Here is a 27,095-nt window from a genome sequence, read left to right on the forward strand (position 1 = left end):
TGTCCTTGTTCCCTGGGATAAGATCCCAAATCCCCCCCGGCTGTCCCCTCCTGGCAGGGAGTTGTGCAGAGCCAGAAATTCCCCCTGAGCCTCCTTTTCTCCAGGCTGAGCCCCTTCCCAGCTCCTCAGGACTCTCCAGACCCTTCCCAGCTCCCTCAGGACTCTCCAAACCCTTCCCAGCTCCCTCAGGACTCTCCAGACCCTTCCCAGCTCCCTCAGGACTCTCCAAACCCTTCCCAGCTCCTCAGGATTTTCCAGCCCCTCTGGTTGATCCCCCACTCCCATGCCTCATTAATTTCTAATTAATTTCAGCATTCCCATCAAGCTGTTTTGATGCCATTCCTTCAATAAAGCACAGAGCTCTGCACGGACACCACAGTGAGCAGCCTACCTTTAATCCCTTAAATAGAATCATACAAATATAAAATGGAAGAATAAAATATTTACAGGAAAAAACAAAACCCAAAAAACAAAATGAAAAAAAAAAAGATCAAACCCACGGGGATTCCACCCAATCCCATCTCCAAAGGAGGCTGGAAAAGAGGGAAGCAGCCAAGGGGGGAACATTCCAGGTGGTTTTTTTTCCCCCCTTCCCAAAAGGATCCCAGCTGGATGTGGGAGCTTCATTGCAGGGAGAAATCCTCAGAACCCAGAGGCACTTGAAGCAATGCTCCTTTTCCCAAATCCCAGGAGGAATTTTGCCTTCCCCCCAGCCCAGGATCCCAGGAAAAATCCCCCCAGATCGTTTGGAGCCAGGCTCACCCTGGCGGGGTTTGGTCCAAAATCCTGCCTCGCCTTTTTCCACCCCCTCTTTTCCCTGAATTCCCCCCAATTCCGAGTCCATCCGTGGATTCCAGAGTTGACATAGTAACTCCAGGGATTTTTGGGGTTCTCTGTCCAGGAGGGAGCTCTGCAGTGGGATCTGTGTCCCCCCAGGGAATTCCAAGTGCTCTGTCCTGTCCTGTGTGGGAGGAGCCGCCGGGACAAACTCAGCCTGGAATTTTGGGACAACTGAGAGCAGACTCTGCCTATTCCTAACAACCCAACCGTGCTTCCAGCTGGGAGAGCATCTCCTCCACGGATCCAACAACATTTACAGAGTTTCTGCGGGGTGTCGGGAGGAAATTTTGCTTTTTTAGGGTTTGTTTTTTTTGGCGACGCGTCGTTTCCCCGGATTTTGCTTTTTTTTTTTTTTTCATAAAAAACCTCCCCTCTCAGCTGTCAATCATCTCCGAGAGTTCCAGCAGGAGATCATCCTCATCCTTGCCTGGATCCAGGTCGATTTCTGCCTCCAGCTTTCCCCCAGAGATCTCCCAGATGAGCTTCTCGAAGTCGTCCTCCACCGAGAGCGCGGCTTTGGCGGCGCCGGCCGAGCTCAGGCGCCGCAGCTTCAGCGGAGCCTCCAGGGAGGAGGAGGAGGAGGAGGAGGATCCCGACACCTCTGACTGTGCCAGGGAATCCCCCTGGCTGCCAGGCTGCAGCTGGGGGCTGCGGAGAGCAGGGACAAGGGAGAAGTCAGCGAGGGAGAGGCCTGAGGTGGAGTTTGAGGCGTTGGATTTACAGGGGGAGGGGCTGGGATCAGCCTGGAGGGGTGGGATTGGGTTTGGGGGGGCTGGGATTGGGTTTGGGGAGTCCTGGATTGGGTTTGGGGGGGCTAGGATCAATTTGGGGGGGCTGGGATTGGGTTTAGGGAGTCCTGGATTGGGTTTGGGGGGGCTGGGATCAATTTGGGGGGGCTGGGATTGGGTTTAGGGAGTCCTGGATTGGGTTTGGGGGGGCTGGGATTGGGTTTGGTGAGTCCTGGATTGGGTTTGGGGGGACTGGGATTGGGTTTGGGGAGTCCTGAATTGAGTTTGGGGAGTCCTAGATCGGGTTTGGGAAGTCCAAGATCAATTCTGGCAGGTCAGGATACGTTTCAGGGTCCTGGATCAGTTTTGGGAGTTCAGGATCATTTTTAGGGGATCCAGGATTGGTTTTGGAGTCCAGGATCAGTCTGAGGAGTCCAAAATCAGTTTTGGGGAGTCCAGGATCAGTTTTGGGGTCTAAAAATCACTTTTGGGGTGTCCTGAATTGGTTTTGGGAGTCCTAGATAAGTTTTGAAAAGTCCAGGATCAATTTTGGCAGTTCAGGATCAATTTTGGGGAGTCCTGGATTAATTTGGGGAGTCTTAGATCGGTCTGGGGAGTCCAAAATCAGTTTTGGGAAGTCCAGGATCACTTTTGGAAGGCCAGGATCAATTCTGGGGAGTCCTGGATCGGTTTTGGGGTCCTGGATCAGATTTGGGGAGTGCCCAAGGGCAGCATTTGTAGGAACCCCAAAGCAGCTCTGCTGCACAGACATTAATTGCAATTAACAGTTCCTCTGGAGGGTTTTGGAACTGATTTCCCTCAAAGCTGGGATTTCCCCCTGGTGCCCACCCCACAAGGGAATTTGGGATTGGGAATTTGGGGTTACCTGCTCTGGGAATTCTCCCTCCGAGGCTTGGAGCCCAGGCTGTCCTCAGGAGTGGGAACAAGAACCTGAGAATGAAGAGCAGGACAAGTTTTAGGTTCTAAAAAACCCCAAATTTTAGGAGATTCTTCTTTTTCTGCTTCACCTGAAGTGAGGAAAAATCCCAAATTTTAGGGATTCATGAAATGAAATTTCTGAAATGAAATCATTCCTGAAAGGAGGAAAAATCCCCATTTTTAGGAGATGCTTCTTTCTCTGCTTCACCTGAAGCAAAGCATTCCTGAAATGAGGAATTTGGGCTTTTTAAAGGAATTTTTGCCTTGGGAAGTACAAAAATCCTTCCCAAATCCCAGCAGGGAATTCTGGAGATGCCTCCAAAGCAGGAATGTGCTGCCCCTGACAGTTCTGGGGTGAAAAGGGATGGGAGAACTGGAGAAAATTTCAGTTTTCCAGTTTTTTTTGGGGAATGTGGGGTTTTTTGGAACCTTACCTTGGCTGAGGGCTCCTGGGTGTCCCCGCTGGTGGCACTGAGTGGCTTCACTGCCACCACAGCAGGGGGGTGGCCCTCGGGGCCCTTCCTCTTCAGGGGCTGCTTGGGAGTGGCTTTGCCATCCAGAGGCTTCAGGCACACCTTGGCTTTGGCTGGGATGGAGGGAAAGGAGGGGAACATTTATCAATCAAATCCCTTCCTTTATCCATCAAATCCCTTCCTTTATCCATCAAATCCCTTCCCTTATCAACCCCTTTATCTATCAAACCCCTTTATCAATTAAACCTCTATCAATCAAACCCCTTTATCAAATCCTTTCATCAATCAAATCCCTTTATCAATAAATCCCTTTACCAGTAAAAAGGATAAATCCCTTTACCAATCAAATCCCTTTATCAAATCCCTTTATTTATCAAATTCCTCTATCAAACCCCTTTATCAAAAGGACAAATCCCTTTACCAATCAAATTCCTCAATCAAATCCCCTTTATCAATCAAACCCCCAAATCCCCTTTATCTATCAAATCTTGAGCAACTGAGCTCCCTAAACCCCAACCCCACATGGACCAGCCCCACAAAGCCCATCCCCAGAACATTCCCACAAACCCCAGTCCCAGAAGATCCCCACAAACCCCAACCCCAGAAGATCCCCACAAAGCCCAGTCCCAGAAGATCCCCACAAACCCCAGTCCCAGAAGATCCCCACAAAGCCCAGTCCCAGAAGATTCCCCACAAACCCCCGTCCCAGAAGATCCCCACAAAGCCCAGTCCCAGAAGATCCCCACAAACCCCAGTCCCAGAAGATTCCCCACAAACCCCAGTCCTAGAAGATTCCCCACAAAGCCCAGTCCCAGAAGATCCCCCACAAAGCCCAGTCCCAGAAGATCCCCACAAAGCCCAACCCCAGAAGATCCCCACAAAGCCCAACCCCAGAAGATCCCCACAAACCCCAGTCCCAGAAGATCCCCACAAAGCCCAGTCCCAGAAGATTCCCCACAAAGCCCAGTCCCAGAAGATCCCCACAAATCCCAGTCCCAGAAGATTCCCCACAAACCCCAGTCCTAGAAGATTCCCCACAAAGCCCAGTCCCAGAAGATTCCCCACAAAGCCCAACCCCAGAAGATCCCCACAAAGCCCAGTCCCAGAAGATCCCCACAAAGCCCAGTCCCAGAAGATTCCCCACAAAGCCCAGTCCCAGAAGATTCCCCACAAAGCCCAGTCCCAGAAGATTCCCCACAAACCCCAGTCCCAGATCCCCACAAACCCCAGTCCCAGAAGATCCCCACAAATCCCAGTCCCAGAAGATTCCCCACAAAGCCCAGTCCCAGAAGATTCCCCACAAAGCCCAGTCCCAGAAGATCCTCACAAACCCCAGTCCCAGAAGATTCCCCACAAACCCCCGTCCCAGAAGATCCCCACAAACCCCAGTCCCAGAAGATTCCCCACAAACCCCCGTCCCAGAAGATCCCCACAAAGCCCAGTCCCAGAAGATCCCCACAAACCCCAACCCCAGAAGATTCCCCACAAACCCCAGTCCCAGAAGATTCCCCACAAACCCCAGTCCTAGAAGATTCCCCACAAAGCCCAGTCCCAGAAGATCCCCACAAAGCCCAGTCCCAGAAGATCCCCACAAACCCCAGTCCCAGAAGATTCCCCACAAACCCCAACCCCAGAAGATCCCCACAAAGCCCAGTCCCAGAAGATTCCCCACAAACCCCAACCCCAGAAGATTCCTCACAAACTCCAGTCCCAGAAGATCCCCACAAACCCCAACCCCAGAAGATCCCCACAAAGCCCAGTCCCAGAAGATCCCCACAAAGCCCAGTCCCAGAAGATTCCCCACAAAGCCCAACCCCAGAAGATTCCCCACAAAGCCCAACCCCAGAAGATCCCCACAAAGCCCAGTCCCTACCTCTGCCTCTCCTCTCGGGCAGCTGAGCTCCCTTTTTCCCTGGATCCTTCTCTGGGTTTGTCCCTCCATCCTCCTGGGACCTGCCCCCTCTCCTCCTGCCCAGCTGGGCTGACCCCACAGCGGCCTCGGGGCTCCCTGACCCCGGGGGCTTCTCCTGCTTCCTCTCCTGGTTCCTCTCCTGCTTCCTCTCCTGCTTCCTCTCCTGGTTCCTCTCCTGGTTCCTCTCCTGGTTCCTCTCCGGGCTCCTCTCCTGGTTTTTCTCCTGGTTTCTCTGGTTCCTCTCCTGGTTTTTCTCCTGGTTTCTCTGGTTTCTCTCCTGGTTTTTCTCCTGGTTCCTCTCCTGGCTCCCAGCTGGAATTGTCCCAGATCCCTGCTGCAGTTTCTCCTCCTGCCGTTGTTTCAGCTGCCGTTTCTCCCACATGATTTCCTCCAGGCTCTTCACCTGAACTCCAGAATTCCCTGAATTCTGAGAGGGGGAAAAACACACCAAGAGGGTTATTGGGGTGAAGATCTAGGGATAAAACCTCGGGATAAAAATCTAGAGACAAAAACCCCATGGATAAAGAATGTATGGATAAAAAGATCTGTGGATAGAGATCCATGGATAAAAACCTAGAGATAAAAAAAATCTATGAATAAAAAAAGATGTATGGATAAACATCTATGGATAAAAAACCTATGGATAAAAAAAATCTATGGGTAAAAAAAAATCTATGAGTAAAAAAAATCTATGGGTAAAAAATGTATGGATAAAAATTTATGGATAAATCTATGGGTAAAAAATATGGGTAAAAAATGTATGGATAAAAAAATGTATGGATAAAAAAATGTATGGATAAAAATCTATGGATAAAAAAAAATCTATGGGTAAAAAAATGTATGGATTAAAAAGATGTATGGATTAAAAAGATGTATGGATTAAAACAATTCAAAAATCCAAATAAAGTAACTAAATAATTCCTTCAAAATAATGAATTAATTCATTCAAGGGAGGATTTGTTTCCTGGGAATTTCACTGACGGCATTTAGGATTTCTGCACAATTCCCAAATGAGGAAAGGTGGGGAAAAAAAAAAAACAAACAGAGAGCAGGAAACAAAAAGTGATGAAACTGTTGGGAAAATTTGTAATTTCATGCCCAAAATGCTCAGAAAGGGGAGGAGCCAATCAGAAAGGGGAGGAGCCAATCAGAAAGGGGAGGGGCCAAGCAGAAAGGGGAGGAGCCAAGCAGAAAGGGGAGGAGCCAAGCAGAAATGTGAAGTTTTTCTCAGGAATTTGCCCAGACTCACCTCAGCAGGTGCAGAGCCATTTTTGGGGGAAGGTTTGTTCAGCTCCACGATCATTTTTTCTTCTCTTCCAGGTGCTTTAAACCAAGAAAAACATCAAAAAATTGGTTTGTTTTGGGTTTCTTGAGGGGGTTATTTATTTCCCTATTTTGATTAACAGGAAACAATTCCTGCAGGATTTTCTCTCTCCTTCAGTCCCACTGTGGATTATTATTATTATTATTATTATTATTATTATTATTATTATGTCCATTAGTAGTAATAACAATTAATAATTAATATTTAACCACAATACTAATATAATATTTACATAATATTAGTTATTAACTAACTCTATTTAATTATATTATAGACTAATATTAATAATAATGTCTATAAAATATTTATATAGATAATATAAATTATTATTACTACTAATAAAATATTAATGATAATGTTGCACCACTGCTAATAATATTATTAAAATTAATATAATAATAATGATAGTAATGATAATAATTATAATAATAATAATGATAATAACAATTATAATAATCACTATAATAGTCAGAAATGGATTAATCCTTCCCAAACAATATTCCAAAGGGGAATGGGATGGATTCCAGCACTGGGAAGATTCCACCACACAAATCCAGGTTGAAAAAAAAAGGGAAATTACAGCACAAAGCTCCTCAAGGAATGATTTGCCAGTGGGAAATATGGGAAATGATCATGGAGTTTATGGAAAATGACAAAATCCTTTTAATCTGGAGCCTGAAACTTTTCAAGTGCACCCAGAAGGACAAATCCAAGCAGTTCCTGAGCAAACAGGATTTGATCCCAAAGGGAAGCAGAACTCCCAAGGGGGAAGCCCAATTCCCAGGGAGAAGCACAATTCCAAGGAGTAGAATTCCCAAGGAGATCAATTCCCAGGGAGGAGCACAATTCCCAAAGGGAAACACAATTCCCAGGAGAAGCCCAATTCCCAGGGAGGAAACACAATTCCCAAGAAGCAGAACCTCCCAAGGAGCACAATTCCCAGGGAGAATCAACAATTCCCATGGAGAAGCACAATTCCCAAGGGGGAAGCAGAACCTCCAAGGAGGAGAACTCCCAGAAGAAGCCAAATCCCCAGGGAGGAGCCCAATTCCCAAGTGGAAAGCACAATTCTCAAGGAGGAGCAGAACTCCCAAGGAGCTCAATCCCCAGGAGAAGCCCAATTCCCAAGGAGGAGCAGAATTCCCAAAGAGCCCAATTCCCAGGGAGGAGCCCAATTCCCAAAGGAAGCCCAATTCCCAGGGAGAAGCAGAACTCCCGAGGAGGAGCAGAACTCCCAGGAGAACCTCAATTCCCAGGAGGATCCCAGCTCCCGGGGGGATCCCAGCTCCCAGGAGAAGCCCAGCTCCCAGGCGATCCCAGCTCCCAAGGGGATCCCAGCTCCCAGGGGGATCCCAGCTCCCAGGAGAAGCCCAGCTCCCAGGGGATCCCAGCTCCCAGGCGATCCCAGCTCCCAAGGGGATCCCAGCTCCCAGGCGATCCCAGCTCCCAGGAGAAGCCCAGCTCCCAAAGGGATCCCAGCTCCCAGGGGGATCCCAGCTCCCAAGGGGATCCCAGCTCCCAGGGGGATCCCAGCTCCCAAGGGGATCCCAGCTCCCAGGGGATCCCAGCTCCCAGGGGGATCCCAGCTCCTGGGGGATCCCAGCTCCCGGGCGATCCCAGCTCCCAGGCGATCCCAGCTCCCAGGAGAAGCCCAGCTCCCAGGGGATCCCAGCTCCCAGGGGGATCCCAGCTCCCGGGGGGATCCCAGCTCCCGGGGGGATCCCAGCTCCCAGGGGATCCCAGCTCACCCACGAGCTTGGTGACCCTGAGCAGTTTCCTGCCCCTCAGGGCAGCCTCGGCCGGGGCAGCAGCAGGAAGGTTCTCCCCGCTCTGCTGCATCCTCAGCGCCTTCTCCCTCTTGATCTCCTCCAAGGTTTTGATCCGAACTTCTCCGGCTCCTTTGGCTCTTCCAGGCTCTGCCAGCTGCACCCTGCCTGCCACAGCTGGAGCAGGAATGTTCTGTTTCCTGGCATCAGCCTCACTTTTGGCCCTGCTGCTGAATTCCTCGGGTTTTTCCTTCTCCTCTCCCAACCTTTTGTGGTTTTTTTCTACCAGGGCTCCCGTCAGGGATTTGGTGCGGACAGCAGGGGAGGGTCTTGCTCCTAAATTGGGATCTTCAGTTTTCCTTCCTTCTCCTGGGATTTTGGCTGGGGGTTCCCCTCTCCTCTGGTTGGCTCTTTCCAGGCGGATTTCCTCCAGGGTTTTCACCCGGATCTCCTCGATGGGCTTGGCAGCTTTGTCTGAGGGCAGAAAAATCCAACCCCGAAATGAAAGAGGGATCAAGGAGGGGGAAATGTCTCCAGAATTCCTCCCAGCACTGAGGGAATTTGGGATTGAGGGATTTCTTGGGTTGCAAGGACTTTAAGGATCATCCAGGGATACTTTCAGCTGTCCCAGGCTGCTCCAACCTGGCCTGGGACATTCCCAGGGATGGAGCAGCCCCAGCTCCTCTGGGAATTCCATCCCAGTCCCTCCCAGAGAAGGATTTATTCCCAAAATCCCATCCAAAGCAGCCCAGAGAACCCTGGAATGGGTTGGGTTGGAAGGGATCATCCAATCCCACTATCCCAGGGTTCATTTTACCCATTTTATCAATTTTATTCACTTGATCCACTCTCCAACCTGGCCTTGGGCACTCCCAGGAAAGGAGCAGCCCCAGCTCCTCTGGGAATTCCCTCCCAGGGAAGGATTCCTTCCCAAAAATCCTATCTAACCCCATCAATTTGCAGTCACTCCCCTCATCCTCTCCCTCCATTCCTTGGGAATATTCCCTCTCCACCTTTCCTGCAGGTTCCCTTCAGGCCACAACGAGATCACCCCAAAATTCCTCCTCTTCAGGCTGAACAATCCCAATTCCCTGAACAATAAACTTCTCCCCCACTCCTTTAAACCACTTGGATTTGGAAAATCAGAGCCAGTTATCCTTTAAAATTAACAATTTAAGGCTGCATGACAGTTCTTGGGAAGCAAAAAGGAAAAAAAAAAAAAAAAAAAGGAATATTTCAAATCTAATTTTTACCTGTCTCGGTGCTGCTCTGCTCAGAGGGCAGCCCCAGCCTCTCCTTCAGGGACTTCAGGACTTGGACTTAAAAAAAAAAAGAGAAAAAGTTTTAAAATGTGGCAAAAATCCCAATTTTGGGTGGGAAATGAGACAGGAGAGCACCTCAGTGGGACTCAGAGTGACCTTGAACCCTCAACATGCAAAAAAAGCAGGAGAAGAAAGGAGGAACAGAAAATCCCAAAGGGAAAAGCTGGACAGAAAAGCCCAAAGGGAAAAGCTGGACAGAAAATCCCAAAGGGAAAAGCTGGACAGAAAATCCCAAAGGGAAAAGCTGGACAGAAAATCCCAACCAGAAAAGCTGGACAGAAAATCCAAAGGGAAAAGATGGACAGAAAATCCAAAGGGAAAAGATGGACAGAAAATCCCAAAGGGAAAAGCTGGACAGAAAATCCAAAGGGAAAAGATGGACAGAAAATCCAAAGGGAAAAGATGGACAGAAAATCCCAAACAGAAAGGCTGGACAGAAAATCCCAAGAGAAAATCCCAAGAGAAAAGCTGGACAGAAATCCCAACCAGAAAATCCCAACCAGAAAATCCCAACCAGAAAATCCCAGCAGAACAGCTGGGCACAAGTTCCAGGTGGGAAATCCAGGTGGTTTTGGTACCTGTGCCTCTTTTTGGGGCCTTTTCAGTGTTTTCCTGCAGCTCTGCCTTCCTCCCCAGCCTGTCAGCAACGTTCCTCCTCAGGGGAAGGAAAGTTTTCCCACCTTCCAAAAGAGACAAAGTGAGAAATTCTTTCAGAATATTCCTCTGCAGGAGGGTTTAGAACAATCCCCCACGGAGCTGAATCCTCCCAGAGGAGTTTGGAATGTTTTTGGTTTTTAGTTGCTAACAGAATTTGTTGGTTTTGATGTAAATATTTCACAAAAAGCTCTCACCTGTGAGGGTTTTCCTTTTTCCCAGTCTGTCAGGAAGATTCAGCTGGATCACAGGGTCTTCCCCTAAAATGAGGAATCACCTTTTCAGTGCACCAAAAGCATTCCCAATCCCCTTATCCCAAAAAAAAAAGAACATTTTCTGGCTGCCAAAGCACAGGAGCTAAAGAAGGACTGGGAGGAGAATTGGTTTTAATGAGAAAACTTCCAGAACTTTAATCCCAACCTACAAAAATTCCCAACTTTTCCAACACAACCACAGCCTTTGAAATTCCAATCAGGAAAGGCATCTCAGGGTTATTAGGATAATTACCTTTATAATCTATCTCAGGATTATTAGGATAATTATGCTAATTATCACTGCTTTGATTTAGGGAATGGGAATTTAGTGGAATGGGAATTTTGGGGATTTGGGATTACCTTCCTTGGAGGAGAGGGTCACAGTTCTCAGCACGGTCCGGACGTTTTCCTTCTCTGGCACGGGAATGCTCCGGGCTTGGAGAGGATCCACAGCCGCTCCTGAAGGACCTTCTGCATGGAAAAACAGGGAAAAATCTGGATATTTCGCATTTTTCCTTGAATTCCAAGCAGGAAAAACAGCTGCCACATGCCAGAGTAGCCCCTCTATAAAAACACATTAGTTTGTATCTGTAGGATCTCCCAATTGCAAAAAAAAATTAATTCCTTTCAAATTTCCTTGTAAATTATCCAAGGAAAATCAGGATTAAAGCCAAGGATGAACAGAAGGCAAAAGGATAAGGAGGGATTTTAGGGATATTAACTCACCACCTTGTTTTTTGGCTTTTTCCTTGAGTTTCTTCAGTTTGATCTCTTCCAAGGTTTTTATTCCAAAATTTAAGTTGTCATCTGGAAGCACAGAATAGGTCAGGAAATTGAGGTAAGTCCTTCCCAAAATATTGGGAATAAACCCCACCAACACTCCCCAGGAGGTAAAAAACCCCAGAACAGGTGGGATTTTGGAAAACTGGCAGCTTTTTTCACCCTCCAAAGAAAAATCCACACTTTTGAGCACAAAGTCACGGAGAGGGATTAAAGATTCCTGAATTCCTTGGATCTGGATTTCCACAATGCCTGAAGGGACATTTTCAGACATTTAAATTCCACTTTAAACGCTCTCCCAACTCCACTTAACCCTCTCCCAACTCCACCTAAACTCCATTTAAACTCCACCCTAAACTCAATTTAAACTCCACCCTAAACCTCTCCCAACTCCACACAAACCTCCCTGAACCCCACTTTAAACTCTCTCCCAACTCCACTTTAACCTCTCTCAATTCCACTCTTAAACCCTCTCTCAACTCCACACTCCCAACTCCACTTAAAACTCCCTAAACCCCACTCTAAACTCTCTCCCAACCCCACTCTAAACTCCAGCTAAACCCCACCCTAAACTCCATTCAAACCCCACCCTAAACTCCACTTTAAACCCCACTCTAAACTCCATCTAAACCCCACTCTAAACTCCACTTTAAACCCCACTCTAAGCTCCATCTCAACCCTACTCTAAACTCCATCCAAACCCCACTCTAAACCCCATCTCAACCCCACTCTAAATTCCACTTTAAACCCCACCCTAAGCTCCATCTAAACCCCACCCTAAACTCCACTTTAAACCCCACTCTAAACTCCATCTCAACCCCACTCTAAACTCCATCTCAACCCCACTCTAAACCCCACCCTAAACTCCACTTTAAACCCCACCCTAAACTCCATCTAAACCCCACCCTAAACCCCACCCTAAACTCCATCTCAACCCCACTCTAAACCCCAACTAAACCCCACTTTAAACCCCATTTTGTCCCCCAGAACCAAGGCAGGAGGCTTTTCCCTGCTTGGGGAACGTGGTTAGGTGGGAATGAGCTCCAGGACTCCACCCTGCATCCCTGGGCTCCGTTTGATTTTAGGGATATTTTGGTTTCAGCTGTGGAATTCTCTGCCCAGCCCTCCTCCTGCAGCCCCTGGAATACCTGGCTTTGCACTGGGGTTGGATTTCCTGGTGGAAATCACCCTCAGCCCATTGTGGGTCTCTGTGGCTGGGGGCTGGACTGGGGGTTTGGTTTCTTCTCCTTCTTCAGAAAGTTGGTCTGGAAGGGAAAATCAAACCCAAAATGAGATGATTTGTGGAGTAGGGATTTAGCAAAAAATGTTTCATTTTTAGGTGGTTTAATATTACAACCCCTAAAAATATTTATCACTCATTTCTGCAGCTTAAACCAGTGCGTAAATCCCAAATGTTGTCATTTCTATTTGGATTTAAAGCATAAAAACTTAAAATAAACTCAAGATTTCTCACCATCATCATCTTCATCATCATCTGCAGCGTTGATGACCACGGGGGGATGGGTGGGGCTGGGCACATTCTCAGAGTTCTCCACTTTCATCACCCCCCTGAGCTGTGGGGAGGGGTTGGACTGAACAGAGAGTTTGTTCTGCTGCAGCTGCACCATCTTCACCTCGTCCTCTGCAGCCTCAGGGGGGCTTGGGAGAGTGGCTGGAAAGGAAAAATATCCCAGATTTTTAGCCTGAAGTTGAAAATTTAACAATAAAACACTCCTGGATTCAGTTCTGTATTCCCAGTCCATAAAGGGACTGAAGAGAAAAGGAAAGGAACCTTGAAAAGCAAAATAATTTAAATTTTGAATTTTGCTCCTTTCCCCTTTCTGCAAATCTGCCTTCCAGGAAGAGTGGCTGGAAAGGAAAAATATCCCAAATTTTTACCCTGAAGTTGAAAATTTAAGAATAAAACACTCCTGGATTCAGTTCTGTATTCCCAATCCATAAAGGGACTGAAGAGAAAAGGAAAGGAACCTTGAAAAGCAAAAATCACCAAGCAAAACATTTTCAAATTAGAATTTTGTTCCTTTCCCCTTTCTGCAAATCTGCCTTTCAGGAAGAGTGGCCGGAAAGGAAAATAAAAGTTGAAAATTTAAGAATAAAACACTCCTGAATTCAGTTCTGTATTCCCAGTCCATAAAGGGAGCGAAGAGAAAAGGAAAGGAACCCTGAAAAGCAAAAATCACCAAGAAAAAAAAAAATCACCAAGAAAATAAAAATCACCAAGAAAAAAAAAAAAAATCACCTAGCCAAAAAAAACCCAAAAAAAACCCAAAAAGCAAAAATCACAGAGCAAGGAAAAAAAAAGTAAAATTAGAATTTTGTTCCTTTCCCCTTTCTGCAAATCTGCCTTTCAGGAAGAGTGGCTGGAAAGGAAAATATCCCAAATTTTTACCCTGAAGTTGAAAATTTAAGAATAAAACACTCCTGGATTCAGTTCTGTCCTCCCCACCTATAAAGGGATTGAAGGGGAAAGGAAAAGGAACCTTGAAAAGCAAAACATTTTAAAATTAGAATTCTGCTCCTTTTCCCCTGATTGCAAATCTGCCTTCCAGGAAGAGTGGCTGGAAAGGAAAATATCCCAAATTTTTACCCTGAAGTTGAAAATTTAACAATAAAACACTCCTGGATTCAGTTCTGTATTCCCAGTCCATAAAGGGACTGAAGAGAAAAGGAAAGGAACCCTGAAAAGCAAAATAACTTAAATTTAGAATTTTGTTCCTTTCTCCTGACTGCAAATCTGCCTTTCAGGAAGAGTGGCTGGAAAGGAAAAATATCCCAAATTTTTACCCTGAAGTTGAAAATTTAACAATAAAACACTCCTGGATTCAGTTCTGTATTCCCAGTCTATAAAGGGATTGAAGGGGAAAGGAAAAAGAACCTTGAAAAGCAAAACATTTTCAAATTAGAATTCTGCTCCTTTTCCCCTTTCTGCAAATCTGCCTTTCAGGAAGAGTGGCTGGAAAGGAAAAATATCCCAAATTTTTACCCTGAAGTTGAAAATTTAAGAATAAAACACTCCTGGATTCAGTTCTGTCCTCCCCACCTATAAAGGGATTAAAGGGGAAAGGAACCTTGAAAAGCAAAAATCACCAAGCACAGAGCAAGGAAAAAAAATTAAAATTAGAATTTTGCTCTTTTCCCTTTCTGCAAACTCCCCTTCAGCCATAAAGCAATTTCTGGAGCCTCCACATAATTTAATGGAATATTCAGCATGGATTTTTGGGAATTTTGAGGGAAAATGAGATGGAAAACTCACTTTTGCTGAGGGATAGGAAGAGCCCATCCAGGTAATTTTAAGGAATATTCAGCATGAATTTCTGGATATTTTAAGGAAAAATTAAATGGAAAATTCACTTTTGCTGGGGGGCAGGAAGAGCCCATCCAGGTAATTTTAAGGAATATTCAGCATGGATTTTTGGATATTTTATTGAAAAAAAAAGAGGTGGAAAATTCACTTTTGCTGAGGGGAAGGAGGAGCCCATCCAGGTAATTTTAAGGAATATTCAGCATGGATTTTTGGAAATTTTGAGGAAAAATTAAATGGAAAACTCACTTTTGCTGGGGGGAAGAAGAGCCTGTCCATCTAATTTTAAAGAATATTCAGCATGAACTCTTGGATATTTTGAGGATAAAATGAGATGGAAAACTCACTTTTGCTGAGGGGAAGGAGGAGCCCATCCAGGTAATTTTAAGGAATATTCAGCATGGATTTCTGGATATTTTGAGGAAAAATGCGATGGAAAATTCACTTTTGCTCAGACCCACATCCAGGTAATTTTAAGGAATATTCAGCATGGATTTTTGGGAATTTTGAGGAAAAATGAGATGGAAAACTCACTTTTGCTGGGGGGAAGAAGAGCCTGTCCATCTAATTTTAAAGAATATTCAGCATGAACTCTTGGGATATTTTGAGGATAAAATGAGATGGAAATCTCACTTTTGCTCAGACCCACATCCAGGTAATTTTAAGGAATATTCAGCATGGATTTTTGGGAATTTTGAGGATAAAATGAGATGGAAAACTCACTTTTGCTGGGGGGAAGGAAGAGCCCATCCAGGTAATTTTAAGGAATATTCAGCATGGATTTTTGGGAATTTTGAGGAAAAAATGAGATGCAAAACTCACTTTTGCTGGGGGGAAGAAGAGCCTGTCCATCTAATTTTAAAGAATATTCAGCATGAATTTCTGGATATTTTGAGGAAAAAATGAGATGCAAAACTCACTTTTGCTGGGGGGCAGGAAGAGCCCATCCAGGTAATTTTAAGGAATATTCAGCATGGATTTTTGAATATTTTGAGGAAAAATGAGATGCAAAACTCACTTTTGCTGGGGGGCAGGAAGAGCCCGTCCACGTAGCGCCCCTTGGCGTGGTGGAAAGCGCAGTTGTGCTTCTGGCAGCCCCCAGGCTGGTTCTCCCAGTAACAGGCAATCTCACTCCTCTTTTTCTGGGGAAAAAAGAGAAAAAAAAACATAAATCCAAGCTCAGTGAGTTCCCCCTTAGAGAAACGGACTCATTTTGTTACCAGGGAAAGGGTTTAGAGACTGGGAAAATGGGATTTAGCTGGATTTTTTTTTTCCTGTTGTTCAGCTGGAAAAGGCAGGCCAGTGGCACAGAGTTAAATTAATACAAAATCCAAAATAATGGGATTATTCACAGAGAAAAAAATTCAATTTGCAGATTTCAATTGCTGGTGAAATCTGCTTGAATTTATCTTTCAGAGCTTTAGTTGCTTCCCATCTTTTTTTTTTTTTACTTTTTTCCCTACTCTGTACAACTCCCAAGAGCTCAGGATAAAAAATCTGAGGAGAAATTCCAGCTCTCAGGAATTCCAAGAGCTCGGGATAAAAAATTTAAGGAGAAATTCCAGCTTAGGATAAAAAAATTAGGGAGATTTTCTGGCTTTTAGGAATTCAAAGAGCTCAGGATAAAAAAATCTGGGGAGAATTCAAGCTTAGGATAAAAAAATTGAGGAAAATTCCAGCTCTCAGGAATTCCAAGAGCTTAGGATAAAACATTTGGGGAAGAAATTCCAGCTTAGGATGAAAAATTTGGGGAAAATTCCAGCTTAGGATAAAAAAAAATGGGGAAAATTCCAGCTTAGGATAAAAAAATTGGGGAAAATTCCAGCTTAGGATAAAAAATCTGGGGAAAATTCCAGCTTAGGATAAAAAAATTGGGGAAAATTCCAGCTTAGGATAAAAAAATCGGGGAAAATTGCAGATTAGGATAAAAAATTCGGGGAAAATTCCAGCTTAGGATGAAAAAATTGGGGAAAATTCCAGATTAGGATAAAAAAACTGGGGAAAATTCCAGCTTAGGATAAAAAATTTGGGAAGAAATTCCAGCTTAGGATGAAAAATTTGGGAAGAAATTCCAGCTTAGGATGAAAAATTTGGGAAGAAATTCCAGCTTAGGATAAAAAATTTGGGAAGAAATTCCATCTTAGGATGAAAAATTTGGGAAGAAATTCCAGCTTAGGATAAAAAATCTGGGGAAAATCCCAGCCCTCAGTATTTTTTTTCCCACCACATGTAAAGAGTGGGATCCATGTGGGCGCTCTGGCAAAAATGTAGGCAATAATATCATTTATCACACACATTTCCTGCTGAGAAACACCTCAAAAATCAAATTTTTTCCTCTTCTATGTCTGTCCTGGTAACCAAAATCTCTGCTGGGAAAGGACATTTATCCCCCTACAGCCCTGGGAGGTTCTGCCAGGGATTTTTGGGGGTGAGGAGAGGGTTTTTGGGGAGCACTCACATCGATTTCCATGTGCCTGAACCTGCAGATGTTCCTGAAGCACCTCCCCTCCTGCCACAGCGTGCACACGGTCTCGCTGCCCAGCGCGGCCTCGCAGTGCCGGAAGGAACAGGAATCCCCCTGGAACGCAGGGAGGCAGCAAAAAAACGGGAATGTCATTGGGATGCACAGGAATCCCCCTGGAATGCAGGGAGGCAGCAAAAAAACAGGAATGTCACTGGGATGCACAGAAAATCAACAAAAATAACCCACAGGAATCCCCCTGGAATGCAGGGAGGCAGCAAAAAAACAGGAATGTCGCTGGGATGCACAGGAATCCCCCTGCAAGGCACGGGAGTCAGCAGAAAGTGAAACCAGGAATCCCCCTGCAAGGCACGGGAATCAGCAAAAAACCAGGAATGTCACTGGGATGCACAGAAAATCAACAAAAATAACCCACAGGAATCCCCCTGCAAGGCACAGAAGTCAGCAAAAAACCAGGAATGTCACTGCAAGGCACAGGAGTCAGCAAAAAACAGGAATGTCATTGGGATGCACAGGAGTCAGCAAAAAAACAGGAATGTCATTGGGATGCACAGAGAATCACAGGAAAACTCCCTGGAATGCAGGGAGGCAGCAAAAAAACAGGAATGTCATTGGGATGCACAGAGAATCACAGGAATCCCCCTGGAATGCAGGGAATCAGCAAAAAAACAGGAATGTCATTGGGATGCACAGGAATCAGCAAAAATAACCCACAGGAATCCCCCTGGAATGCACAGGAATCAGCAAAAAACCAGGAATGTCACTGGGATGCACAGAAAATCACAGGAAAACTCCCTGAAATCCACAGGAAATCAGAAAAAAAAAACCCAGGAATCCCCCTGGAATGCACAGGAATCAGCAAAAAACCAGGAATGTCATTGGGATGCACAGGAATCAGCAAAAATAACCCACAGGAATCCCCCTAGAATGCACAGGAATCAGCAAAACAAAACAGGAATGTCATTGGGATGCACAGGAAATCCCAGGAATCCCCCTGGAATGCACAGGAGTCAGCAAAAAACCAGGAATGTCATTGGGATGCACAGGAATCAGCAAAAAAAAAACCCCACAGGAATCCCCCTGCAAGGCACAGGAATCAGCAAAAAAAACAGGAATGTCATTGGGATGCACAGAAAATCAACAAAAATAACCCACAGGAATCCCCCTGGAATGCAGGGAGGCAGCAAAAAAACGGGAATGTCATTGGGATGCACAGGAAATCAACAAAAAATGAAACCAGGAATCCTCCTGGAATGCACAGGAGGCAGCAAAAAACAGGAATGTCACTGGGATGCACAGAGAATCACAGGAATCCCCCTGGAATGCAGGGAATCAGCAAAAAAACAGGAATGTCATTGGGATGCACAGAAAATCAACAAAAATAACCCACAGGAATCCCCCTGGAATGCACAGGAATCAGCAAAAGAACAGGAATGTCACTGGGATGAACAGGAATCAGAAAAAAAAAAACCAGGAATGTCATTGGGATGCACAGAAAATCAACAAAAATAACCCACAGGAATCCCCCTGCAAGGCACAGGAATCCCCCTGGAATGCACGGGAGGCAGCAAAAAACCGGGAATGTCACTGGGATGCACAGGAATCAGCAAAAAAACCCAGGAATGTCACTGGGATGCACAGAAAATCAACAAAAATAACCCACAGGAATCCCCCTGCAAGGCACAGGAATCAGCAAAAAAACAAGAATGTCATTGGGATGCACAGGAATCAGCAAAAATAACCCACAGGAATCCCCCTGGAATGCACAGGAGTCAGCAAAAAAACAGGAATGTCACTGGGATGCACAGAGAATCACAGGAATCCCCCTGCAAGGCACAGGAATCAGCAAAAAAACAGGAATGTCACTGGGATACACAGAAAATCAACAAAAATAACCCACAGGAATCCCCCTGGAATGCACAGGAATCCCCCTGCAAGGCACAGGAGTCAGCAAAAAACCAGGAATGTCATTGGGATGCACAGGAAATCAACAAAAAATGAAACCAGGAATCCTCCTGGAAGGCACAGGAATCAGCAAAAAAAACAGGAATATCCCTGGAATGCACAGGAATCAGCAAAAAATGAAAACAGGAATCCTCCTGCAAGGCACAAGAGTCAGCAAAAAAACCAGGAATGTCACTGGGATGCACAGAAAATCACAGGAAAACTCCCTGAAATCCACAGGAAATCAGCAAAAAAAACCCCAGGAATCCCCCTGCAAGGCACAGGAGTCAGCAAAAAACCAGGAATGTCATTGGGATGCACAGAAAATCTCAGGAATCCCCCTGGAATGCACAGGAGTCAGCAAAAAAACAGGAATGTCATTGGGATGCACAGGAGTCAGCAAAAAAACCCAGGAATGTCATTGGGATGCACAGGAATCAGCAAAAATAACCCACAGGAATCCCCCTGCAAGGCACGGGAGTCAGCAAAAAACCAGGAATGTCATTGGGATGCACAGAAAATCAACAAAAAATGAAACCAGGAATCCTCCTGGAAGGCACAGGAATCAGCAAAAAACCAGGAATGTCACTGGGATGCACGGGAATCCCCCTGCAAGGCACGGGAATCAGCAAAAAAAAAAAAAAAAAACAGGAATATCCCAGGAATGCACAGGAATTCAGCAAAAAAAACCACAGGAAAACTCCCTGAAATCCACAGGAAATCAGCAAAAAAAAAAAACAAACACAGGAATATCGCTGAAATCCACAGGAAATCAGCAAAAAAAAAAAAACAACAAAAAAACCAGGAATATCCCTGGAATGCACAGGAAATCTTTCTGAAATCCACAGGAAATCAGAAAAAAAAAAAAAAAGGGGGAAAAAAGCATTCAGCTTCAAAGGAGAAATGGGTTTGGGAAAGAGAATCACATAGGTTAAATAAAATGGGATGGGAAAAGCAAAAAGGTTAAAAATGGGATGGGAAAAGTACAGGTTAAAAAAATGGGATGGGAAAAGCACAAAGATTAAAAAATGGGTTGGAAAGGAAAAGCAGAGCTTAAAAAAATGGGCTGGGACAACCAGAAAGGTTAAAAAAACGGATGGGAAAATCACATGTTAAACAATGGGATGGGACAATCACAAAGGTTAAAAAATGGGATGGGAAAAATACAGGTTAAAAACGGGTTGGGAAAAGCACAAAAGTTTAAAAAATGGGTTGGAAAGGAAAAGCAGAGCTTAAAAAATGGGCTGGGACAATCAGAAAGGTTAAAAATGGGATGGGACAATCAGAAAGGTTAAAAAAACGGATGGGAAAATCACATGTTAAAAATGGGATGGGACAAGCACAAAGGTTAAAAATGGGATGGGAAAATCACAAAGATTAAAAAATGGTTGAAAAGGAAAAGCAGAGCTTAAAAAATGGGCTGGGACAATCAGAAAGTTTAAAAAAAAAAAGCCTGGAAAGGGAAATCCCACAGCTTAAAGCAGATTTCCGAACTGGGAGCGATCAATAATCAATAATCAATCAATAATCGATAATGGAGGAAGGAGGAGGAACTTGCTCCTCCCCTGGCAGCCCCAGCAGGGAGGGAGCAGGGCTGCCTCACCTTGTTGCAGGTGGAGTAGAAGTAGAAGTAGCAGTCATCGCCCTGGCTGGACATGCTGCAGGATCCTCACTCCCTACTCAGGGTTTGCTCCTCCCAGGGCTCTCCCTCCTCCAGCCTGGGCAGGAATTGGCTTCTCAAAGGCTTCTCCTGGCTTAGCTCTGACAGCTTCTTTTTAAAAATGACCCTGCAGAGCAAAAATTGAGGTTTTAAGAGTTGTTTCCTATTCATTGGTTTCATTTTGGAAGGAGGTAGTGAGTTGAAATGAGCTAGGGATAAAAATGAGGCTGAATTTGTTGAAAATTTCTTTTTTTTTTAAAGGGAATTTTTAGTCAGATTTGGTCAAAACTTGAGGGAGTTTGTCAGCATAAATTGTAATTTGTGACCTTGATAACAGTTCTGGGTCTTGAGGTAGAGAAATTTCAGGGGGTGACCCAAAAAATTAAGGGGTGACCTCAAAAGAGAGGCACTTCTTCAAAAACTGGGTGCAATTTTCAGTTATCAAGGATACAACATTTTAATAATAAATTAAATAAATATTTTAGTATTATTATCATGTATTATTTCATATTACATTAATAATACAAATCCCAGGGGATTGTTCCCCCCAATCCCAGGGGGATTTTCTTCCCAAATCCAGGGTATTTTCCCCCCAATCCCAGGTCATTTTTCCCCCAATTTTTCCCAAAAATCCAGGGCATTTTCCCCCACAATCACAGGAGGAATTTCCCCCATTTTTTCCCCAAATCCAGGGCATTTTCCCCCCAATCCCAGGTCATTTTTCCCCAAATCCCAGGGCATTTTTCCCCCAATTTTCCCCCCAATCCAGGGCTTTTCCCCCCCAAACCCAGGGCATTTTCCCCCCAGTTTTTCCCCAAACCCAGGGCATTTTCCCCCTAATCCCAGGGCATTTTCGCCCAATTTTCCCCAAATTCAGGGCATTTCCCTCCAATTTTTCCCCAATCCCAGGGCATTTTCCCCCCAATTTTCCCCCAATCCCAGGGTGATTTTCCCCCCAATCCCAGGGGCATTTTTCCCCCAATTTCCCCCAATCCCAGGGTGATTTTCCCCCCAATCCCAGGGGCATTTTTCCCCCAATCCCAGGTCATTTCCCCCCAATTTTCCCCCAATCCCAGGGTGATTTTCCCCCATTTTCCCTAATCCCAGGGTGATTTTCCCCAATCCCAGTGCATTTCCCCCCAATCCCAGGGTGATTTCCCCCCAATCCCAGGTCATTTTTCCCCCAATTTTCCCCCAAACCCAGGGGCATTTCCCCCCAATCCCAGGGTGATTTTCCCCCAATTTTCCCCCCAATCCCAGGTCATTTTCCCCCAATTTTCCCCCAATCCCAGGGGCATTTTCCCCCCAATCCCAGGGTGCTTTCCCCCCAATCCCAGGGTGATTTCCCCCAATTTTCCCCCAATCCCAGGGGCATTTCCCCCCCAATCCCAGGGGCATTTTCCCCCTAATCCCAGGTCATTTTCCCCCAATTTTCCCCCAATCCCAGGGGCATTTTCCCCCCAATCCCAGGGTGCTTTCCCCCCAATCCCAGGGTGATTTTCCCCCAATCCCAGGGTGCTTTCCCCCCAATCCCAGGGTGATTTTCCCCCAATCCCAGGGTGATTTTCCCCCAATCCCAGGGTGATTTTCCCCCAATTTTCCCCCCAATCCAGGGCATTTTCCCCCCAATCCCAGGGGCATTTTTCCCCCAATCCCAGGTCATTTCCCCCAATCCCAGGGTGATTTTCCCCCATTTTCCCCAATCCCAGGGTGATTTCCCCCCAATCCCAGGGTGATTTTCCCCAATTTTCCCCCCAATCCCAGGGGCATTTCCCCCCAATCCCAGGTCATTTTTCCCCCATTTTCCCCCCAATCCCAGGGGCATTTTCCCCCAATCCCAGGGTGATTTTCCCCAATTTTCCCCCCAATCCCAGGTCATTTTCCCCCCATTTTTCCCCCAATCCCAGGGTGCTTTCCCCCAATCCCAGGGTGATTTCCCCCAATTTTCCCCCCAATTCCAGGTCATTTTCCCCCCATTTTCCCCCCAATCCCAGTGCATTTCCCCCCAATCCCAGGGTGATTTCCCCCCAATCCCAGGGTGATTTTCCCCAATTTTCCCCCCAATCCCAGGTCATTTTTCCCCCATTTTTCCCCAATCCCAGGGTGATTTCCCCCAATCCCAGGGTGATTTCCCCCAATCCCAGGGTGATTTTCCCCAATCCCAGGTCATTTTTCCCCCCATTTCCCCCAATCCCAGGGTGATTTTCCCCCATTTTCCCCAATCCCAGTGCATTCCCCAGTCCAGGGCACTCTGGGCTCACCCACCTGGCCACGCTGAGCCCAGCCTTTGATCTTCCCAGCCATGCAGTTCCCTCTCCTGTAGGCCGAAGGAGTCCGTGAATGAATAACAAAGGGGCAGAAAGAATTTTTGAATTTTGCCTTTTTTTTTTTTTGTTTTGTTTTGGTTTTTTTTTTTTCCTCCTGACAATTCCAAGGGAACCTCTCAGCCAACAACTCCAAACTCTGAGGTGCTCTCAGAACAATCTGACAACTAATGGAGGAATTGAGTCCATTGCAAATCTGGCACACTGGAGACAGCCAGGGATATTTTAGCTCTTCCAATAAAAAAAAAATAAAAAAAAAAAACAACAAAAAATATAAAAAAAAAAATCCCCAGCGCCTTTTTTTTTTTAAGATGAACTCAGGATTCAAAGTGGCTGCAAAAATGAGGCTCCATCTTCCACAGCTGGGGAAATTTCTAATTTTTTTTTTTAATTTTTTTTTTAATTATTTAATTCAGTAAGTTGCAATTTCAGGATCTTCTGAGATTTCTTCACCTATTAAGAAAACACAAAAACCTTCCCCCGTCTTTATCACCTGTACAGTAAATAAAAAAAATCAAAAAAAACCAACCCCAAATTTGTGTGTATAAACCCAGAAATGTGTTTATACACACCCCACAGGGAGGGACAGCACAACAAGGAGAAAAAACAGCAAAAAAAAAAACCCCAAAAAATCAGAATTTTGGGCCTATTTCCCACATCAATGTCTCACTGGGGGAGAAATGAGATTATTTGAGGGGTTTTGGATGAGGTGAGAGGGGATTTGGGGACACATCCCCACCCCTCACCCAAGGAAAAGCAGGAATTGGTTGGGGATTTTGGGCAGGAATTAAGTTGGGTTTTCCATCAAATATCCCAATTTTGCCATTTGTGCTGCTCCCTAATCCACCCACCCATCATTAGCTCCCCTTGGATGCAATCCTGCAGCTCATGGGGGTTTTGGTGCCACCAAAAATTGAGGTTTTTTTTTCACGTGAATCCCATTTTTCTTCTAAAAATCTGATTTTTTAGGCTTCTTTTTCACACAACCTCGTAACCAAACCAGCTAAAATCCAACTAAAAGTCAATTTTACCCCTCAGACATTTCTGTGCAAAGGATTTCTCCCTCTTTGGGGAGGACAGAACTCAGTGAAATTGTTCTTTACAGCTTAAGAAGAAACAGTTTGAACCTTTTACTCACACAAACACTAGTGAATTTTCCCAGGATATATTTTTTTTTTTTTTTGGTTTGTTTTGGCCAAGGAATTTTCCCAAATCTAAAATAAAGAGAGGAAAAATTGGGTTCTCATATTAATTATTGGTTGTTTTTTTTGTGCAGGGTTCCCTCTTGTTCTTCCATCTCCACTTTTGCACCTTCAAAAATCAGATTTTCCAGGGAATTTATTCCTAAAAATTCCTGGATATTTTCTTCTTGTGGAAGCTGAAGTTTTCCCAGGTGTTTTCCCCAGTGCTGTCAGGAGTTAAAATGAGATTTCGAGCCTGAATTCTTCTGGTTTTGCTGAAGGCAACACTGAAATCCTGGGAATGGGGGGGGATAAAAGCAGGAATGGAAGGTGGGATTTCCTTTCCTCAGGGATTTTCCACAACCTAAAAAATGCAACATTTCCTACATCCACCAGCCTGAGGGGCAGGGAAAGAAAATCCCCTGAGATTTCATTGCTTCAGGAATTCAATCAGCTTTTTTTGCCTTCCCACATTTTCCCAATGTTTCAGTTCAGAGTTTGAATTTCCCATCAAGAATTGGAATAAAACCTTAAAAATCAACGACAGCAACAGAAAAAAAAATCAACCAAACCTCCCCCTCCAAAACCCTTCATATTTCTACTCTTTATCAAGGTGATTTAATGATAAAAAAAAGTTCATTAAAAAACTTTTAAAGCAGTGTCAAGGTGGCAATAAAAAAAAAAAAATCTGAATAAAAATGAGTAACTCTGGTGCACTCAGCAGGTCTTGAATGAATTAATGAGGATTTTAAAGAATTTCTTGTCCAGAATTCCATTAAAACTTTTGTAGGAAAATATTTTTTTAAACCAATTATTTGTTAAAAAAAATTCTAAAAATCAAAAATGCAGCAGCTGAGAGGCAGCAAAACCCAGACCAAAAACCCAACACAACCTTTGGATTTTTTAAAGGGAAAATAAAGAAGTTTTTCTGCACCTCCCTGTGAGGAATTCTTGGATTTAAAACCCCTGAATTTCCCTGGAAAATCCTCTCCTGCTGCTTCAATCCTGCCTTAAATTCCTGATGATTCACCTCCTGTTTGTCAGGTGACACAAGGAGGAAAAGCAGCAGGAATTCCACTTTTTGACCCCTTTTTTTAGCCTTTTTTTTTCTCTCTCTCCTCCAGCTTTTCCTCCTCAGGAATCAACTCCAAACCAAGGGAAGCTGCTACATCCACTCTTGAATAAAACAGAAATTAAAGAAAATTTCTTTTCTTTTTTTTTTTTTTTCCTGTATTTCTGAGCTCAACCCTAAAGCCTGGCAGAGATTTCCTGTGGCAATTCTTCCCCCTCACAGGAATCTTTTCTTAAATCCCAAAAAGATTGGATTTTTCCCCCCCAAAAAAAATTGGATTTTCCCTGGATTTCACCTTGGAAAAAAGTCACTGGAGCTGGCAAGTGACACCAGCAGGAAGTTTCACCTGGAAAATTCCTGCTCTGCTTCAGCTGTGCCCAAATCCAACCCCAAAATCCTTTATTTCCTCTGCAAACTCCCTTTTATTTATTTCTATTTTTTTTATAGCCAAATAAAACCGGGTTTTATTTAGGAAGTTCGACCCTGAGTGCAATTCCGGGAATACACTGGAGGCTCTGCAACAACAACAAAAATCTCTTTTTGGCGTTTCCATAACAAAAATCGACGTCAGAAAGCAGAAATCTCTCAGCTCCAACCTTTAAAAAAAAAAAAAAAGAGCAAGAAAAACCCCAAAAATTCAGCGAATGGCGTTGTTTTTAACAACCTCCGGGAGGGATTCAGCCCGGCTGCATCCAGAGTTACTCAGCTCCTGAAGCTCCTTTAGGGAATGAGGAGGGACTACGTTAGAAATGCCCCTCAGACGCGTTGCTACAACAGGGAGGAAGGAGGTTTGACCTGAAAATGAGGAGATTTGACCTGAAAATGAGGAGATTTATCAAATATCTCTGCTGGGATCGCCAGTTTGGAGAGGGGACGAGCGCTAAGGAAAGGCCTCGGGCCTGCCCCGGGCACGCAGCTCGCCCTCCCCAAAGCCCCGCGGGTCCAAAACCCACCTCACCGCGGCTTTATTCCCACCGAACCTCACTAATCCCAGCGAACCCCACTAATCCCAGCGAAGCCCATTAATCCCAGCGAACCCCACTAATCCCAGCGAACCCCACCTCGCCCCTCAGCGTCCCCCTCCCGCTGTGGGGACAGCGCGGGCGACGCGCGGCCTTGCGGAGGAGCCGGGGCTGGGCCAGCACCACCCCCCCCCCACCCCGTCCCCTCCCATCTCCCACCAGCCGCCGAGGGGCTCCGAAGCGCTCTATTTACGGTCGGTCAGGGAGTTTTACCGAGCCCCCGGGGGCCGCCGTGTCGCTGTCGCCGCGATCCGCCGGGGCCGCCGCTGCCGTGTCCCCGGTGCCCGGCTCAAAGATGGCGCCCGGCGCGCGCGCAGCCTCAGCGCGACCGCTGCCAAGATGGCGGCCGGAAGTGGCTTCACCCGCCCGACGGGAAGGGAGAGGGCGAGCGGGCGGCTGAGTGGGAGCGGGGCTGGATTTTGATGGATTTTGGCTTCCCCGCGCTTCAAAAATCCCTCAAAAACAGGACAAGGCTTTTCTTTATGAAGCGAACAGGATTGTGTTTCTCCACCCTGCCGCGATCCGCCGAGGCCACCGCGTCCCGGTGCCCGGCTCAAAGATGGCGCCCTCTGCCAAGATAGCGGCCGGAAGTGGCTTCACCCGCCCGACAGGAATGAGGAGGGCGGGCAGGCGCCTGAGGCGGATCGAGGATGAATTTTGCTGTTTATTTTTGCTTCCCCGCCATTCAAAAATCCTTCAAAAAGCCTCCAAAAGGGGGCAAATCTTCGCCCTGTGAAGGGAACGAGATCGTTTTTCTACACCCTGCTGCGGCCGCTGCCGTGTCCCGGTGCCCGGCTCAAAGATGGCGCCCCCTGCCAAGATAGCGGCCGGAAGTGGCTTCACCCGCCCGACAGGAATGAGGAGGGCGGGCAGGCGCCTGAGGCGGATCGAGGATGAATTTTGCTGTTTATTTTTGCTTCCCCGCCATTCAAAAATCCTTCAAAAAGGGGACAAATCTTCGCCCTTTGAAGGGAACAAGATCGTTTTTCTACACCCTGCTGCGGCCGCCGCCGTGTCCCGGTGCCCGGCTCAAGGATGGTGCCCTCTGCCAAGATGGCGGCCGGAAGTGACTTCACCCGCCCGACAGGAATGAGGA

At 45.8% G+C, this 27,095-nt stretch overlaps 1 protein-coding gene across 5 annotated transcripts; it reads right to left on the reverse strand.

Annotated features, from left to right (window-relative positions):
* Positions 1–363: 363 nt before the first annotated feature.
* On the reverse strand, positions 364–26,291 carry ZC3H11A (zinc finger CCCH-type containing 11A). 5 transcript variants are annotated; one of them, XM_053998160.1, is made up of 18 exons: positions 26,213–26,291; positions 22,666–22,717; positions 20,344–20,527; positions 16,773–16,892; positions 15,333–15,456; positions 12,467–12,664; positions 12,141–12,257; positions 10,939–11,019; positions 10,573–10,683; positions 10,156–10,218; positions 9,883–9,984; positions 9,236–9,301; positions 7,965–8,456; positions 6,142–6,215; positions 4,854–5,319; positions 2,942–3,093; positions 2,455–2,519; positions 364–1,488 (listed from the first exon to the last, which is right to left on the reverse strand). In XM_053998160.1, exons 3-18 carry the CDS (start codon positions 20,395–20,397, stop codon positions 1,215–1,217), a joined length of 2,559 nt encoding a protein of 852 aa, XP_053854135.1. In that variant the 5' UTR covers positions 20,398–20,527; positions 22,666–22,717; positions 26,213–26,291; the 3' UTR covers positions 364–1,214. The 5 variants fall into 5 exon arrangements, with proteins under 5 accessions (XP_053854135.1, XP_053854132.1, XP_053854134.1 ...); XM_053998157.1 differs by having other exon boundaries at positions 22,666–23,938; positions 26,213–26,281; XM_053998159.1 differs by lacking the exon at positions 26,213–26,291 and adding an exon at positions 23,863–26,016.
* Positions 26,292–27,095: the final 804 nt, after the last annotated feature.

This window comes from Vidua macroura, chromosome 24 (assembly GCF_024509145.1).
Source record: "Vidua macroura isolate BioBank_ID:100142 chromosome 24, ASM2450914v1, whole genome shotgun sequence".
NCBI classification, from domain to species: Eukaryota; Metazoa; Chordata; class Aves; order Passeriformes; family Viduidae; genus Vidua; species Vidua macroura.

Bases quoted from the DNA above. Each gene is read 5' to 3' on its own strand.
- ZC3H11A (XM_053998160.1), bottom strand. From the start codon at position 20,397: ATGTCCAGCCAGGGCGATGACTGCTACTTCTACTTCTACTCCACCTGC. The intron at 11,020-12,140 runs GTATTCCAGGGG...CTGTGCTTCCAG, and splicing joins CAACCCCAGTGCAAAGCCAG to ATGACAACTTAAATTTTGGA. The intron at 8,457-9,235 runs GTAAAAATTAGA...TTCTGCCCTCAG, and splicing joins GCAGAGCAGCACCGAGACAG to ACAAAGCTGCCAAGCCCATC.